Consider the following 16,430-nt stretch of genomic DNA (forward strand, 5'->3'; position numbering starts at 1 on the left):
TCACAGGGTGAGGACCTACTGCAGTGGCATGTTGCATGCACTAGTAAACCTGTGAAGCCCATATTTGAGGTGTTGTTACCCTCCCCAACAAGCTTGCATAGCTCCCAAGTGCCTGGAACAGAGGGTCTCAAAATGCTAGAGCAGCTTCAGCCCTCTGAATAATGGGGTTCTGTGCAAGATCTTATTTCCTTTTTTTTTGTTTTTGTAAAGTTGGGGGGGGGATCTCTGCTAAAAGGGATTAAGAATGAAAGCCCTAAGCCTGTGTTATCCAATACATAGCCCTATGTGGCCATTAAGCACTTGAAATGCAGCTAGTCCAAACTGAAACATGCTATAAATATAAAACACACACCAGGGCTTCCCTGGTGGCGCAGTGGTTGAGAGTCTGCCAGCCGATGCAGGGGACACGGGTTCGTGCCCCGGTCTGGGAAGATCCCACATGCCGCTGAGCGGCTGGGCCCGTGAGCCACGGGCGCTGAGCCTGCGTGTCCGGAGCCTGTGCTCCGCAACGGGAGAGGCCACAACAGTGAGAGGCCCGTGTGCCGCAAAAATAATAATAATAATAATAAAATAAAATAAAATAAAATACACACCAATTCTTAAAGACTTAGTACAAGAAAAGAAAGTAACATATCTCACTAATAATCTTATATTGATCATTCATTGAAATGATATTTTGAATATACTGAGTTACATAAAATATATTAAAATTAATTTCACCTGCTTCCTTTTACTTTTTAAAAAGTGTGGCTACTAGAAAATGTATTGTTATTAGACAGTGCTGTCCTAATCAGAACAACGGTTACCAAATACTGACTGCTTCCACATGCCAGGGCCTTTATGTGCACTATTTCATGTAATACTCGCTGCAATCCAATGAGGCAAATAATATTTTCAAGTCCATTTTACAGAAGAGGAGTTGAGGCTTGGAGAATTTAAGAAATGCCGAGCTGAAACTGGCACTCAGGCAGCAGGTCTCAACTCCAGATTCCCTGCTTAACCATTCCCTAGGCAGCAAAACAAGCTTTAGCACACCCCTTCCAAATCGGGCCCTTGCCCACTTCCAGCTTCCCTCCAGCAACACTAACCCTATTCCCTTTGCCTGGCAGCCATTCTCCTCCCTCCTCGGAAGGCCTTCCAGACTCCATGATCCACCCCCCTTTTCTAAATCCCCACCACACGAAGGTCTCAGCAGGTCAGAGGCACCCGGCATCTGGGCCCGGGTGGGCTGCTTCCTTGCCCAGGACTACACCCTCCCAGAGCGAGGGCCCTTCCCTTCTTCGAGGCGCAGGCCGGGCAGCTTCCCTCAGCCATCAGGTCCCCGGTGAGGAGCAGCTGCTTCCCAGTTCCCTTCCCTCTGCGCCCTTCAGCCTGGCTGGCCCCACCATCCCCGATGTGCCAGGAGAGAGACTTGATATCCCATCTGCGAGCCCTGGGCTGTTGCTATTTCTGCTTGACGGAATAAAGCCCGTCCAAATTAGAAGGTGATATTTCATTTCTAATTGGCAAGTTCAAAAGCCCCTATCGCACTCGTTGGCTCGGGAATGTGTACTTAAACAAGGTGATTTCTGACTCACTCCAGGTCGGGCCCGGCTCCTGCGAGCGCACAGCCCCGGCGGGGGTGGGGGTCGGGGTGGGAGAGGGGGGGTCCTCTGCCCACGGCCCTCTCCCGGGCCCCAGGTGCTCCGGGGAGCGGCCGCCCAGCCTCGGCGTAGGCGATAAGATCTGGGCTGCGAACGCCACCCTGGACCCGGAGGAGTCCTCGCGGGGAGCTGCAGCTCGGACGGCACGCGGGCTCCCCGCTCTCCCCGGGGTCGGCGGAGGAGAGGAGGGGGGGGGCCGGGTCCACGATCCTCGTTTCTCCCCAGACCACCTGCCAGCCTCCCTGGCACCCCACCCTCAGGAGAGGGGGCAGAGGCAGGCCGGCTCAGGCGCGCGCCGCCCGGCTGCCTCCTTCCCTCCGGGCAGGAATGAGTTAACGTCTGCAAGGCCTGGGAACTCCGCGGAGGCCGGCAGCTCCAGGGCTCCAGCACGTCTCGCCCCGCCCCGGGCTCCAGTGCCGGAAGGAGGACGAGACGGGCGCCAGTTGCGGGGGCTGGCGGTGCGCGCCCCCGGAGCCGTGCCGCCCCCTTGCGGGCCTGCAGAGGAGAGCCGGCGGCCGGGGCAGGGGCGCCGAAACCCGGGGCCCGCCCCGGAAGATGCCCAGAAGGACCTGCCTGGGAGCGGAGCCCGCACTCGGGCGGAAATACTTTCCCTGCGCCCCCTCCAGACGCCGCTGCTCCTCCAAACTCCTTATCACCCTCCCTCCTGTGCCCCCCATCTCCGCAGAGCAGCTGCTTCCTCTACCTCCATCCGAGATTTTTCACCACAGCAGCCCGCTGCAAATTGCTTCCTAATCCTGTGGACTTTTAACCTCAGAACTTTGTGTTCTTGCTTCTGAAGAGACAGAGAAAGGCACCTCCTGTGTGCCAAGCACTCTGCTGGGTGCTTCATTTCATCCCCAGAGCACCAGGTGTACATAATATGCCTATTTTTTAAACGAGGAAATACAGGCCTGGGAGATGAAGTACTTTGCCTTAGATATCAGAGCGGAGCCTGGCACCGGCGTCTGATGCTAAAGCCACGTCTACACACTCAGCACTAATGTCAGAGTATATTTTATAAAACAGAGGGCTGACTGTGGCTCCTCTGCCCTACACATCAAGGCAACTCCCCCAAGCAAGGTGCTTGCTGCCTCAGTCCCTGTCTTATCTTCCCTTAAGTTCACTGAGCAGGGGCATGCAGGGGAAGGAGGGGTCTAAGCCAGCCCGAGAACCGCCCTGGAGAGCTCTGGGGAGAGGCCCAACTTTGCCTAGGAAAAGTGAAGACACAGGCTGAGCCCTCGTCCCCGCAGTGTTGAGAATGGGGACCAGAGCGATGGAACAGACAGCCAGTGAGGCCAGCCACCGGGAGACCCTGTGTGGGCCACTCTCCCGCCTGTCACATGTGCTCTCCATGCCTCTAGTTAGCCTGTCCCAGCTGAAGAAACCAAAGACCAGATAGGTGAGCAGTTTGCCCAGCATCACATCATGCAGTAGGTCTGTTCAAAGCCCGTGGCATTTTTGTTACAGCTGCCCATCCTCTGCCTTGAGCCAGATCCAGACTCCTGGAGGAACAAGCCCCTCCACTCTAAACCCTCTCTTCCTCACCTGGGGCCTGGAAATCCCCAGGCAGGAGTGTCCTCTTCCCAAGAGCTGGGAGGCTCCATCCCTGCCTGACACTGGCCACCTGTCTCCCCAGCACCAGAGGCAGCTTCCATAGGATTCTGGCCCACAATTGGAGGAAGGAAGGCTGAAACCTCATTAGCAGCGCCTCTATAACCACCATCCTTCAGGGGGATGTGGCTTTGGAGCTGACCCCTGGAGCCCACGCCCAGCCTAGACAGCCTCCCTTCCCACTCTGCCTCTCACCTTCCCACTCTGCCTCTCACCTGGCTGGTAGACAGAAGGCCGGATGCTGGCAGTGGTGACAACCCGGGGCTTGGGTGCAGGGGCAGCTGGGGCCTCGCTGTATGTATGGGCAGCAGGTGCTGGAGAGGTGGCCACAGCGGGACTGTAGGCAGAGGCCTGGGGCCTGGAACCAAGGGGGTAAGAGTTAACAGCCAGAAGGACAGCCCCACCCGGGCCCTGGGCCTGGAGCCACAGCAGGCTGGCTCCCAGATCTTTAAGGAGCCTCTCGGGAGGAAACCTGACAAAGATGTCCCTGGGGAGCTGCCAGAGGCTGTGAAGGAAAGACCATGGAGGTCTCAGGGGGAGGAAGCTGCTCCTTGGGTGCTGAGTCATGGTGAGTCTGGTTAGAGCAGCAGAGACACCTTGAGAAATACAGCCCATTGCTGGTGCCACCGCCTTAGGAGAGAGGAAGTAGAGGCACCAGCCAGACAGGAGCAGTGAAAACCCTTCACCCCCTGGGTAGACACTGTGGAATGAGGGGGAGCGGGCGGAGGCTGGGGCAGAGGAAGGAGAGAGGGGAGATGGAGATGTTCAGAGCTACCCTACTCCCTCCACCTCCTGACCTTTTGGGGCACCTCACAGCCTCAGACCACCTGGCCTCCTCCCCCTCCCCCTTCCTATTGTTGCTGGAGGGAGCAGCAAAGTCTCAGGTTTCTGGGCAAGAGTGCTCCGGGGAGGTCTCATGGGAGGCCAGGAGACACCCCCCCCACACACACACACACATAGAGGCTCCTCTTCCATACAGGATTCTTGTTGCCCTCCTCCCAGTGGAATAGCTGCCAAGAAGCCTAAAGCAGCCTTTTCCCACTTGTGACCCAGGGACCATGGGACCAAAGAGGTGGAAAAACAAAAAAGTTCCAGTTCATTGCCCTCAGGAAATGCTGTGCTTGGCCTCTCCTCTTAGAGAACTAAAGGCTCCAAGAACTCCTACAACTAAGCAGTCTGTTTAACTTTGTCTGATCCAGTGTTTCCCAATTCCATTAGTCAGTGAACCTCCCCCCTTTTTTTTTTCATTTACAACTAATGAAACCTTATAGAACACGTCCCTGGTCTCTCCCTGCATCTTTCACATCCTAATGGGGATGACATGACCACCCCCAGTGCAAATGGGGCATTGATGGGAGCGCTGGAGAAGTGAGCCCCTTAAAATATACTGACCCCTGCCCACCCATGGCTTCCTGCCTGCCTTCCACCTGTTGCTCATGGGCCAAGGGCCTGCCCATTTCTGCTGGGCAGAGTCACAGGATAAGGGAATACCTTCTTCTCTAGGGCTCTGGGAGTGGGTTGCCCTGAGCTAAGAACCCACCGCCAGGCTCCTAAATAGATTCAGAAGGGTCTGTGGTGATGTCCCAGACAATTGGAGGTAGAATGAGTCTCAGAGAGCCAGTGTCCCAGACCTGGGGGCTTGCCACGCCAAGCTGCCATGTTTCTGGCTGAATGAGGGTACTGACTCCCCTCCCTGGGCTTGCCCTTCTCTGATATACACCTGTTAAGACCAGTGGAGTAGGAGCCTCAATGGAAGAGAAAGAGGCCGTGTCCAAGAGGTGCCCAGCTTCCACTGGAGGATGTTTTCCCAGCATCCCAGGAGCTACAGGTCCTCTGTCAGAGACTGGTGTTGGGGCCGCAAGCAGAGACTTAAGACACCCAGCAAGAATTCTGAGGCCATGTTGGGTGTCCGTTTGTCTCCCATTGGCTCCCTCCAGCTCCATCCCAGCCCGTGTGCAAGGAGGGAAGGTAGCTGGGCCCAGAGCGTGGTCCCCTGGCCCCCTCTGCTTCAGCCTGATGCAGGGAGCCCTCCAGGTCCTTCTCCAACCTCCGTCCAGGCCTCACATCTCTTTGCAAGGCAAAGTAGAGGAAGGGTTTGTCCTGTTGAGGGAGTCCTGAGGGCCCCCAGACACAGAGGCCTGGAGCGGGTAATGGAGCTTGCCCTTGAACAGGGCTGGGGCCCCAGGGATGAGGCTAGACCATCCACGGGGCCGCAGCACCTAAAGCCCCCCCTTCAGACTAGGGAGGCATCTTCTCACTAGACAGCAGGGATATATCTTATCCTCCTCAAGGTTTCTTCTTTGTGCAGGGAGCAAGGCCTGAGGAGATTCTGAAGAGATTACCTGAAGAGATTCCCGTGTGCAGAAGGGAAGCAGCTTGCTAAATGTCCCCAGGAAGCTGGGATATGAGGAGCCCTGGAAGCCTGGGCCAGGTTCACCCTTGACCCTTGAGTTGGGCTGGGGAAAGGCTGGGCTCAGTACCACCTGGGTCACTGTGGAGCCCGGGGGTAGGGGCGCAGCACACAGGCCACTTTGCTGACCCTTCATGGGCCTCAGGCTGCACCAGGGAACTATGCACCCTGACCTAGAGCCGTGTCTTTCCAGCAAAACCCTGGGAGGGGAGTGTGGCGACTGGGAAAGCTGGCTCTGACCCCAAACACCAACTTGGCAGCTCCACACAGCCCAGAAAGAGCTGGGCCTGCCTGGCCTGTTACACTGCCTGGCGGCTCCAGAATGACCTGTCCAGCCCACCCGTTCTGCCTCCCCACACCCTTTTCAACCCCTCCCTCCCCCATCTTGGCTGAGTATCCATGAGGGCAGGCAGGAATGCAGTAACCTGCAATACTTGAGAGCATATTATGTGCTAGGTGTTTTATGTACACTTCTTCTATCTGGACCTTATAAAATACGCATTGCATTCATGTCTTAGCAGATGAGGAAACTGAGGTTCAGAGGAGTTACGTCACTTTCTGAAGGTTAGAGACGGTAAGTGGTAGAGCGGAGATGTAAATCCCAATCCACCAGGTGCCTCTGGAGTTAGCATGCTTCTCCATCAAAAGAAGGCAAGGTAGTTGCTAAATATCTGCCCAAATCTGACCTTCCTTCAGTGGGTTACCGCAGCCTCCTCCACGGAGGCCTCCTTGATTTCCTTTCTTTCTCTGTAATCCGAGCTCCAGGAACACGGACTTTCCACACAGTCTCCCTTTGTTATTTAACTTTGTATGTGTGTGTGTGACTTTCACCTTTCTCCCTAGAGCATGTGCCCCTGGGGCAGGGAGACGCGTCCCAGTGCGCTTCCCTGAAATGCACCTCCAGTTTCCCCTTCACTCTCAGCACCAAGCAGTGCAGAGCCTTGGTGTCCCCAGGGCCCTGGGGTCCTAACCACTTTGGGCCTTTCTGAGGGCCCAACACAGCTGCCAACAGATGGACCCGGGGGAGGCCTTTCCTGCCTCCCTTCCCCACAGTCAGGGCTGGCACCTGTGGGCCAGTTACCTTGGACTGTCCTCAGGGCTTGAGGCAGGGGCTGCGGCAGAGGCGGTGGCAGCATGGGCAGCGGCTGTGGCCAGGGGTGGCGAGGCTGCGCTGGGAGAGGCAACAGCAGGCGGCTGGGCAGAAGCGGGCAGCAGCGGGGTGGTGGCCTGGCTGGTGCACACTGGAGCATGCTCAATAGGGGTGCTGATGAGGCGGACCAAGAAAGACAACACGTCAAGGGCGCCCCTCTGCTGGGGGGCAGTGGCTGCAGGAGAGGCAGGCTGGGCGGAAGGTACCAGCCTTACTGCCAACAGAGCAGGATCTTCTAGAAGTCCTGTCCCCGGGCTCAGGGAAAGAATACCCCCACCCAGGACCCCAAGACGGAAGGGCTCAGACCACAGGGAGGATCACAGTAACATCAAAAATATTTTCAAGCCTAGTGAGATTCCCCTGCCTCCCATTTTTGGGTACTTCCTAATTTGTCTTTCTCAACGTGTGCTATAAAAACAGTGCGGTCAAAAAGTAGTCTAAATTATCAACCAAGGTTTCTCCCCCATCCTGTTTTCCATTCTTTCACCCTTCCTCATTTAGTCAGAAGCATGCTTTGCCTTTGAGAAGGGATGATATAATGAAAAAGCAGAGGTAAGATATTTTGTTGTCAAGGGCTTAAGCTCTGAAGTTGTGACAGCCTGGGCTTTAGGCTGCGAAGCACTCAGGGCACTGATGATACATTTGGAAGATGGGTGAAAGCTACCATGCCAGACAGATCAAGGTCATCTGGACCAGAAAGGGGGCAACGTGGCGTGAGGGATTCAAGAATAGAGGCAGCTGTGCCCGTTTTCTGGGCAAACCCTGGGGAAGTGGCAGGACCCCAGGGTCCCCTATGCCCAGGCCCATGGTGAAGGGGCAGGCAGGCCTGAGGCAGCCCAAAGACCTGTAGGCCATCCTGTGGCCTGGGGGTTGTAGACGGCTTCCCACACACCTGAGAGTGACACGGACGTGGCCCTGAGCGCCTGCACATCTGAAAGTCCCTGTACTTGGGAACATGAGAGGTGACTGCTCTGCCAGTGTGGGCCAGTGTGACCAGATGGATGGAGATACCCCAGCAGATGCCAGCACAGGTAGACCATGATCAAGGACCAGGTGCCCAGACTCCCCACCCCACCCTCCTTGGCATTCTGCAAGCCCCTCTTCCCCAAAGCCACCCCAGACAAGAGGAGCATCAGAGCCTGGGTCGATGAGATTAGATTTCGGCCACCTGTGAAATGAGGGAGGGAATAAAAATTAAATTATAGGAAAGCAAAGAAATGTACATGGGTTGTTGGACTAAGATCTGTACTTGTTACGATGGCGACAGGATACTGCAACTCCTACAGGTGGGAATGATTTTCCTTATGCTATGAAATTCAATTATTGACCTCCTACTATGTGCCAGGCCTATGTCTTTAATCCTCACAAAAACCCTCTGGTGTGGGTATTATCAATTCTTTTTAACAGGTGAGGGGATGGAGACTGAGAGAATTGAATTGCTCGAGCTCCTAGAACTGATCGGTAATGACAGCAGGCTCTGACTGAGGCACGTGGATTTGAAGCCTTACCTAGTACCTCAAGTGGTCCCTCGTACAGGAACAAAGAACCTTCTTCATGCAATCAGTCAAGTAGAATCTTTCCCCAACAAAAGGCTCTATTCTTATTTGAAATAATTAGAATAATCCTCTTCCCTCTCTGAGTGCTTACCATATGCCAGGCCTTGCACAAAACAGCTGTATAAGTGGCACCCCATTACTCCATTTGATCCTTTCAACCTCACTGGGCGATTGGTATCGAGATCCTCATTTTACAGATGAGGAACCTGAGGTCCAGAAAGATTGAATCTCTGCTAAAACATCACATTGCTACCAACTGGCAGAGATAGGCGTGATCGCTAACCACTATACCACTTCTCAGACTTCAATATGCAGGCAAATTGTCTGGGAATCTTGTCAAAATGCAGCTTCTGGCCCAGTAGGTATGGGGTGGGGCTGAGAGTCTACATTTCTGACAAGCTCTCAGGTGATGCTGATGCTGCTGGTCCGTGGACCACACTTTGAGTACCAAGGTACTACAAAGGTCTGTCCCAGGTAGGGATGCCAGCGGGCCATGAGCTGTTTACCAAAGCATCACGACGTGCTTTCCTCCATCCAGTGAAATGTATGATAGAGAAAGGCATGAAATAGCATGAGAGGGTCAGGGAAGAAGAGGGCTGGAGAATAGGCAAGGCTGAGTTGACTGCCTCAGGGGAGGGCACACCATTCTTTTCTGTGACTGCATAGGAAGCATCCAGGGTGGACAAGGGCAGTGGCCATGCCCTGTGCAGCTCCTTCTCAGCTTAGTGGTTCAGAGAGGAAGCCTTGGACAGCCCAGCTCTTAGGCCTATGGTGGTACCCAGCCCTGGCCCTTCCATGAGGCCACTTCCTCACCCTTCATGAAAGAACCTGGCTTCTGGAAGCCATGCCTGTGAAGTGGCTGCCTCAGAGAAACAGTTGCACGTCCTGACACCATACTGCTGAACTGGCTGCTCAGAGCCCCATGGCGTGGACACATACGGCCTGGGAAGGCTCCGCCCGACAGAGGACCCCCCCTCTCCTTTATCTGTTTCTCCCTGACACTGCCACATGCTTCCAGTGGGCTTCTGGGAATTGAGGACAGCAGTGATGAAAATACCCAGGCTGGGGAAAGTATTCTGCAGGGCAAATAGGAAATTGGCTTTGCCTGTCTCCTGTGCTCCAATTCCCTGTCAGACCAGCTTACCTGCAGCTCTCCCCAGGCATAGCTCCACGTGAACCCTGGATTCTGTGGGGGTGAAGTTGGAGCTGGATGTGGCCCTAGGAAAACTCATCATCTACCATAGGGCAGGACCAGGGACATGCACGTGAGCCTGCTGCTCGGGGTTCTGGCTGAGGGGCATCCTATCTAGGACCGCTGTCTGCAGACACCAGGCAACCAGGGCCTAGCAGAGGTAGGAGTGGCACTGAAGAGCATCCTGAAGGATCTTGGGTTCTTTTCCAGGTCAGCTCCTGCCTGAAGTTCCCTGAGCCCCCAGAAACCCCAAGGAGCGGGGTGGGGGGGGGTCTCAGAAAGCAAGCACTGCAGAGAACTTACTAGACCCTGGCTTCAGTCCTAGAGACAGTACCCGTTAGATCACCCCAGCCTGGTCTAGGACTCTATAGCTGCCTCCTGCCTTGGTCATAATTCACCTTAAACATCTAAGCAAAAACCAAACCAACCCAACTATATTAACTGCTGGTGGCTGCATGGGGAGGGTGTGGCCAAAGGAGAAACACAGCCTGGCTCCAGTCCCCTTTTCAGCCCATCCCTCTACCCAGTTGGCATCAGGGTGCAGTGTGCTAACCCTGCGCCCTGCTCTGTTGTGGTAGCCTTTGGCTGATGCTCTTACTGATGACAATGGTACTGTGCATGGAAAGGACAGAGATGGTGTTGATGGTGGTGGTGCTGGGCCTGGGGGTTTGTAGTCCCTGGGCTCAGGCTGGAAATGTTGACGATGGTGGAGGTGCTGTGACTGATGGTTCTGGGCGCCATTACTGGGGTGATGATGGAGAATGGAATATGAACATCTCTGTGGATTGGATGATGATAGAATGCCAGTCAAGTGGTTGGTCTTGAAATTGTTCATGCTGCCACCCGCCTACCTAGCATTCCACCTTGCAGCCTGATGACTATTGCTCAGGGCAGCCCTGACCATGTCACTTTGCAGCAGGGCTGTTGCCCTGCATGACTCCAGGGGCCACACTGGCACTGTAGTCTAGGTGATGACACCCCTCAAGAACTGTGCGGTCCGCAAACGATCCCCACAGGCTGTAGTGTGACTGGTGCCCTGCAGCTTTCACTAGTTCCACATTGTGTTGGAATACAGTCAAAATCCAGAGCCTGGCGTTTCAGTTCCAGACCGCTGCTAACCATAACGTCCTCGGCACGCCCTCCATTCCAGCCAAAATGATTAAGTCAGGGTTCTGGGACACTGACCCAGCACCTCTGCTCTGTCTGCTTAGAGTACCTGTGCAGCCTTCCATAACTGCACATGCCCCACTCCTAACTGTTCCCAAAGATCAAACACACAGACCCCTTCTTCCAGGAAGCCTTCTCTGATCCTCCAGTCGGAGGAGCACTCCCTGTCTCTGGACCTCACACGGTCAGCCTTGCGTTACGGTCAGCCACAATCACATCAGCTTTTTCTGATTCCTTCTGCACCTACAGCAGCTAGGCACAGTGCCTTGACTAATGCCCATGGACACAGAATGCTGAATGAGGACATCTCTCCCATTTACTCCAGAGGGCTTTACACAGAACCCTGGCCTGGGGCCACCCAAGGTGCTGCATGCAGCGGCCTGGGGTCACTGGGGAGGTACCAGGCAGGCTGGAAAGCAAACAAGAGCCTTCCAGGGCTTCAATCAGGTGGATCCAAGAGGGCTCCGACAGGCCGGGGGGATGGGGACAGGGGATGGGGAGGCCACCAGCTCTGATGTATTGGCTCAGGTCCTCTGCCGGCCTTAGGACACCCACTACCTGGGGCCTCTCTCTGTCTGGCAGCCCTTAACCCCCAACCTACCCTTGGCCTCAGAAGTCCTCAATAAAAGGTCAGCTAAATATGAGTGTGCTCCAGGATGCCTAGATGCAGGCAGAAGCACAGCCCCCCACCACCTCCCCAGTTGATCCCCTAGCCAGCCTGCCTCGCCTGGTCTTCGCCTTGGCCTTGGAGCCAGACTTCTAGAGGCAGGAAGAGATGGGAGGCAAAGGTGGAACAGGTTTGTGGGGGGCTTTGGGGAGCATCTCAAGGTGGTAGGCAGGACAGAACAGTCTCCCTGGCCAGCTCTTCTAGACGGGATTGCCAAGATCCCCAGGGTGAGAAAGAGAGCCTGTGCCCAGGCAGCGGGGCTGGGCACGAGGCTGTGGCCCAGTCCAGCCCCAGGGGTGGTGAGGGAGCCCTGAGGGATGGGCCTCAGCACTTGTCATTATTTGCCAAGTGCTGACGATCTCATGTTCTCAGCTTGTGGTTCCCCCAGTCAGGGGTGAGGCTGATGGGCAGACAGGTGGGTGGGGAGGACATAAGCCTGCCAGCCCGGCCCTTCCCAAACGCTCAGGACCAGGACAAGGCCATAGGTGTGTGGAGGCCAGGAGCAAGGGCCTTCCGCTCCTTCCTGCCACCTGAGCAAGACTCCACCAGGCATACCTTCCAGCTCCTCTCCCCTGAGCCGGGGCCCTTAGTTCAGGTGTGTCTCCCTCCTGGACCAGGGCTGAGCATGAGCAGCGCCTTCCTGGGCCAGGGGCTTGTGGCACGCTTTCTGCTGGGGAGGAGGGATGGCTTGGCCTGCTGGCTGTGGCTGGGTGTGGGAGGAGAGGCGGGGGCATTCAGATCCCGCTCCTCTGTCCACGCACACGCTACCCCGAAGGAGGCTAAGGCTGCCCACCAGCCCGCAGCACAGATTCTCACCTGCCGTCCTCTCTGCCTGCGCCCTGCAGCCCTGGGCAGGGCCCTAGGGGCAGGAAAACAGTGGTGGGCAGAGCTCACCAGGTCCCAGCCCCGGCGGGCACTGCCCCTGCACCTCTTCTGTAGGTACCTATCCTCTCCCCGTCTCAGACCTGCCCCCTTTGGTGACATGCACACAGGCACAGCAGGACTGGGGCTGGTTTGGTTCATTTCAAATCCTCTTTATTTCAGAATGAGCATGCTTATATGTACAGGAGAGAGAACTAGGGAGCCAGCACACACAGCACAGAGAGGAGAACACTTGCTCCAATCTCACCACGGCCAGGAAGGGCCTCTCCCTCATCCACCCTGGGGCCTCCTCTTCCTCTACAGGGAGCCCTGTCCTGGGCTGCCTGGGCTCCAGAGGGCACGAAGGAGTGAGAGGGGCCGGGGGATTGGCCTCTTCTCAGGACCCTGATCTATGGGCAGCTTGTTCCAGGATGGCACTAGGCCAGGCTGCCTCTCCCAGGAGCTGAGGTTGGTGGGAAATGGGCCAGTGACAAATTCTGTTTCCCTTGGTTCTGGGGTGTTCTGCCAGCAAACCCCATCATGTTCTCTCTGATCTACAGGAAGGTCCTGTACAGGGGAGCAGAGGCTTGGGCTATGTGGGGGGCGGTGAGGGTTGCACTGAAAGGTGGGGGTAGAGTGGGTGCAGTGCTGCGTGGGGCTGGGCCTCGGCCATCACGCTCTAGGGCGGGCAGAGAGCACAACTGCTGCAGGTGACTAGCGAAGGTGCCCCCCAGCACAGCTATACGTTCTCAAGCATCACCGTGGGGCTCACATGCCAGATCTGTGTGGGGGGAAGGAAGGAGGGGGTCCGGCCTGAGAGGGGTGAGGGGCTCCAGACAGCCTTTTAGCTTTTAACATTAAGGATTTGGGCCGAAAGGCCATGGTGCCAGTTGCGCAATTTGGCAAAACGTGGGCTGTTACGTTCCGTTTCAAACCTTTCCCTGTGGCACAGAGAGAGAAACAGAGAGACGGAGACAGAGAGAGAGAAAGGAAGAAAGAAAGGGGTTAGGGGGTGTGTCCGCCATCACCCTGTCTGAGAGCTGGGGCAGAGGGCATGGGAGGGAGGAAGGGATTCAGCTTGGAGAGGCTTTGCCACCCGGGGGGTACTTTCCAGGGGGTCAGGCAGAGTCGCAAGGACCAGGAGGGAGGGACTGATGTTCCCGACTTGAGTGAGCCATGGAGAAGGGGCCTGGCTAAAGAGCCTGAGGGCAGGCTGGGCAAATGGGGGCGGTCTCTGGGTTCTCCCTGCCCCACGTGGTTAGGGCTGGGCAGGGCTGCTTTGGCTGTGGGCTCTCGGGACTGAACCCCATAGGCAGGTAAGCCTTGCATGGTCTCTGTCCCCTAGCTGGGCATCAAGAAGGAAGAACTCCTGTCCCCGTGATGAGGCTTGGTGAGCAGACCTGCCATCTCCCTGTGCTGCCCCAGTCTCTCCCAACCCTTTTCTGTCCCCAGAGAGAAGCCTTCAAACACCACTGACTGCCCCACCCACCTAGGCCTGAGCATAGCCAGGGACACACGTGCAAACGCATACTCACAAGGCCGCTGGCACACATACTGAGGGCCAGAACTTCCCGCCAGCAGAGCCTCTGGGGCTCAACCCACAGCCTGCTCAGCTGAGGGCATAGGACAAAGCAGGTAAGGAACGGCCAGAAATGGAGAAATGGAGAAGAAAGTGTGCCTGGGAAAGGCCAGGGCTGCAGATGCCAGAATCCTAGATCCTCCAGGCCAGTGGGGCCTCTAACATCCTCCGGAACAGAGGTGCAAATTGGTGGCCCAGGGGCCACATCTAGCCACAAACGCAGTGTGTTTAACCTGGACAGTGCTGAAAACTCATTTTAAATTGCTATATCCAGATGATGGAATACTACTTGGCAATAAAAAGACATGAATGAACCATTGGTACACTCCAAAACGTGGATGAACCCCCAGAGAATTAGGAGGACTGAAAAAGCCCATCCCATAACGTCCCAGGCTGTATGATTCTATTTGCATAACATCCTTGAAATGACAAAATTATAGAAACAGAGAACGGATAACAGGTTAGTGGTTGCTGTGGGTTAAGGACAGGGCGTGTGCAGTAGGGAGGTGGGTGTGGTATGAAAGGGCAACATGGGGGGATCCCGGGGTGATGGAAGTATTCTGCATTCGACTATATCAGTGTCAACACCCTGGTAGGGATATATTGTACTATATAGCGTTTTGCAAGACGCTACCATTGGGGGTAAAGGCTACATAGGATCTCTCTGTATTATTTCTTATAACTACATGCCAATCTGCAATTGTCTCAGGATGAATAGTTTAACAAATGAATTGCCAGTATATAAAAGTCAGGAAGCTCGGCTTTAGGTCTTTAAAAGTCAGAGGATGGGGCAATGCTGGTCTTACATTTCTGTATGGTAACAGTTCTGTGTCCCCACATGTACATCTGGCCACCTTCCCACATCTGTATTACCTGACAGACTCCCCCCTACACCTTAAGTCCCGCATATGGGTCTCTGTGTAAGATCCTGTTTGACAAGAGGGGTCCCCTGCTAACATATTTGAGAACCACAGGTTCAAACTTTCCTAATACCAAGAAGAAGCCAAGGCCCAAACACACCACACGAATAGCCTAAAGCCACACGGAAACTCAGAGGCAGAACCACGGTCTAAGTGCCAGGCATCCCCTGCTACTGCCTTCCTAGGTTGGGAGACGGGGCAATGACGGCAGAAGCCCAGGACCTGCGGCGGAGCCCACCTACCCTTGCAGACAGCACCACAGGCGGCAACAATGGACCAGCCCATAGAGACCACCCAGGACACAGACGCGGCCAGTTTGCCCAGCCAGGCCCAAGCCTTTTTCATCAATGCTCAGTGCCAGGGTCAGGAACAGTCCTAGAGAATCAGTGAGGGTAGTGAGTCTGCTCTGCTTGGAGCTGTTGGGAAATTCACAGCTAGCCAAAGAGAGGAGCAAGAAGAGGAAGGAAGACAAGAGACGGGAAGAGATTGGAGAGTGGGTGAAAGAGAAAGGGAGGGAGGTCCCAGGACACAAACGAGGGCTGCTCAGGTGACACCCAGGGGTGTGCTGGTCTCTCCAGTCGTGAATTTTGAACTTGCTAGGCTGGCAGAACACCAAAGACTAAAAATCCACGAAACTCTCGCTACCAGCCCTGAGCTGCGCCAGCACCAAGAGAGTCTGCCCGTGAGCCGGGACAGAGCTGAGCGTGCACAGGGAAGAAGGAGGACACTGACATGCCCAGGGAGGCTGCAGGGGGAGGAGGGGGAAACCAGTGAGTCCTGGTGCTCTGTTGGAAGTGGGGGTGGGGTGGAGAGCAAACAGAACCTTGGACGGTTGCACATCGGAGAAGGGACTTCAGAGGGTTTTTACATTGTTTGCGGATGCACTATTGTACAACGCAACCCTCACCTTCAACTCCTCTGGGAACTGGTCACTAAAATCAACATTTTCCTTAATGCTTGGGGACCAGGAAGAGATGCGGAGTTCTTTACTGAGGTGAACATTATGTAGACATAGAGACTGAACGTGTAGATAGCGGCACCACAAGGTGGGGGCCAGAAGATGCCTGAGTTACACACTGGGGCCCTCCAGGATGGTTACGCCCAAGCAGTGGGATCCAGGTGCCTTGAAGATTCAAGCCCTGCCTAGGATGAAGCTAGGCTTGCCCGTGTTCCCACCCCTGTCAGGGCTGCCCAATGTGGACCCAACCTTCTGAGCCATCTGGGCCCTGGAACGCCTTACGGAAGTCAGACAGAAGCCGTGGTGACCTCTCTGAGATTAGAGGTTCAGCTTTGGATGGGGCTCTGCTACTTCAGATGAAGGCTAGGAGCCATCTGTACCCATGTTGAACCCGGCAGTAGGCTGGTGTTTAAGCCCACCTGGACAGTTTGCTAAGGTGCTGGGTCTTTCCTGGGAGGTGAGCCAAGTCTGCAGCTGATGCCTGGACTGTTCAGGGCCTCCCCTGCCTCCCTTGTAAAGATAGAGTCCCTGGAGATCAGGCCAGCAGGTGGGCACTAGAGCCTCGGAGGGAAGCTACCTGCTACCAGATACAGAGACAGCGTCACAGTGCCAGGAGCCAGGGCCGGAGAGGAGAGGAGGGGAGGTCAGGGCGGGGCTCTGAGCTGCTCTGGGACGCTGCGGGGGCAGGCCTCGGAGGTGGAGCAGCGACAGGTGAG

General features: G+C 55.6%; 1 protein-coding gene across 8 annotated transcripts in view; it reads right to left on the minus strand.

The window, feature by feature from the left end:
- Nucleotides 1-16,430, minus strand: part of LDB3 (LIM domain binding 3) — a 60,108-nt gene that overhangs the window by 18,369 nt on the left and 25,309 nt on the right. For 3 of the 8 annotated variants that reach the window (XM_081245915.1, XM_081245914.1, XM_081245918.1), the window contains one exon: nt 3,470-3,612. In XM_081245915.1, the coding sequence (XP_081102041.1) occupies nt 3,470-3,612 (143 nt within the window). Of the gene's footprint in view, nt 1-3,469; nt 3,613-6,745; nt 6,929-12,435; nt 13,199-16,430 lie in introns of those variants that run through there. The other 5 variants (XM_081245917.1, XM_081245916.1, XM_081245921.1 and 2 more) reach the window with 2 other exon arrangements.

The sequence above is a fragment of the Mesoplodon bidens genome (assembly GCF_964165515.1).
Source record: "Mesoplodon bidens genome assembly, chromosome: 1".
Lineage (NCBI taxonomy): Eukaryota > Metazoa > Chordata > Mammalia > Artiodactyla > Ziphiidae > Mesoplodon > Mesoplodon bidens.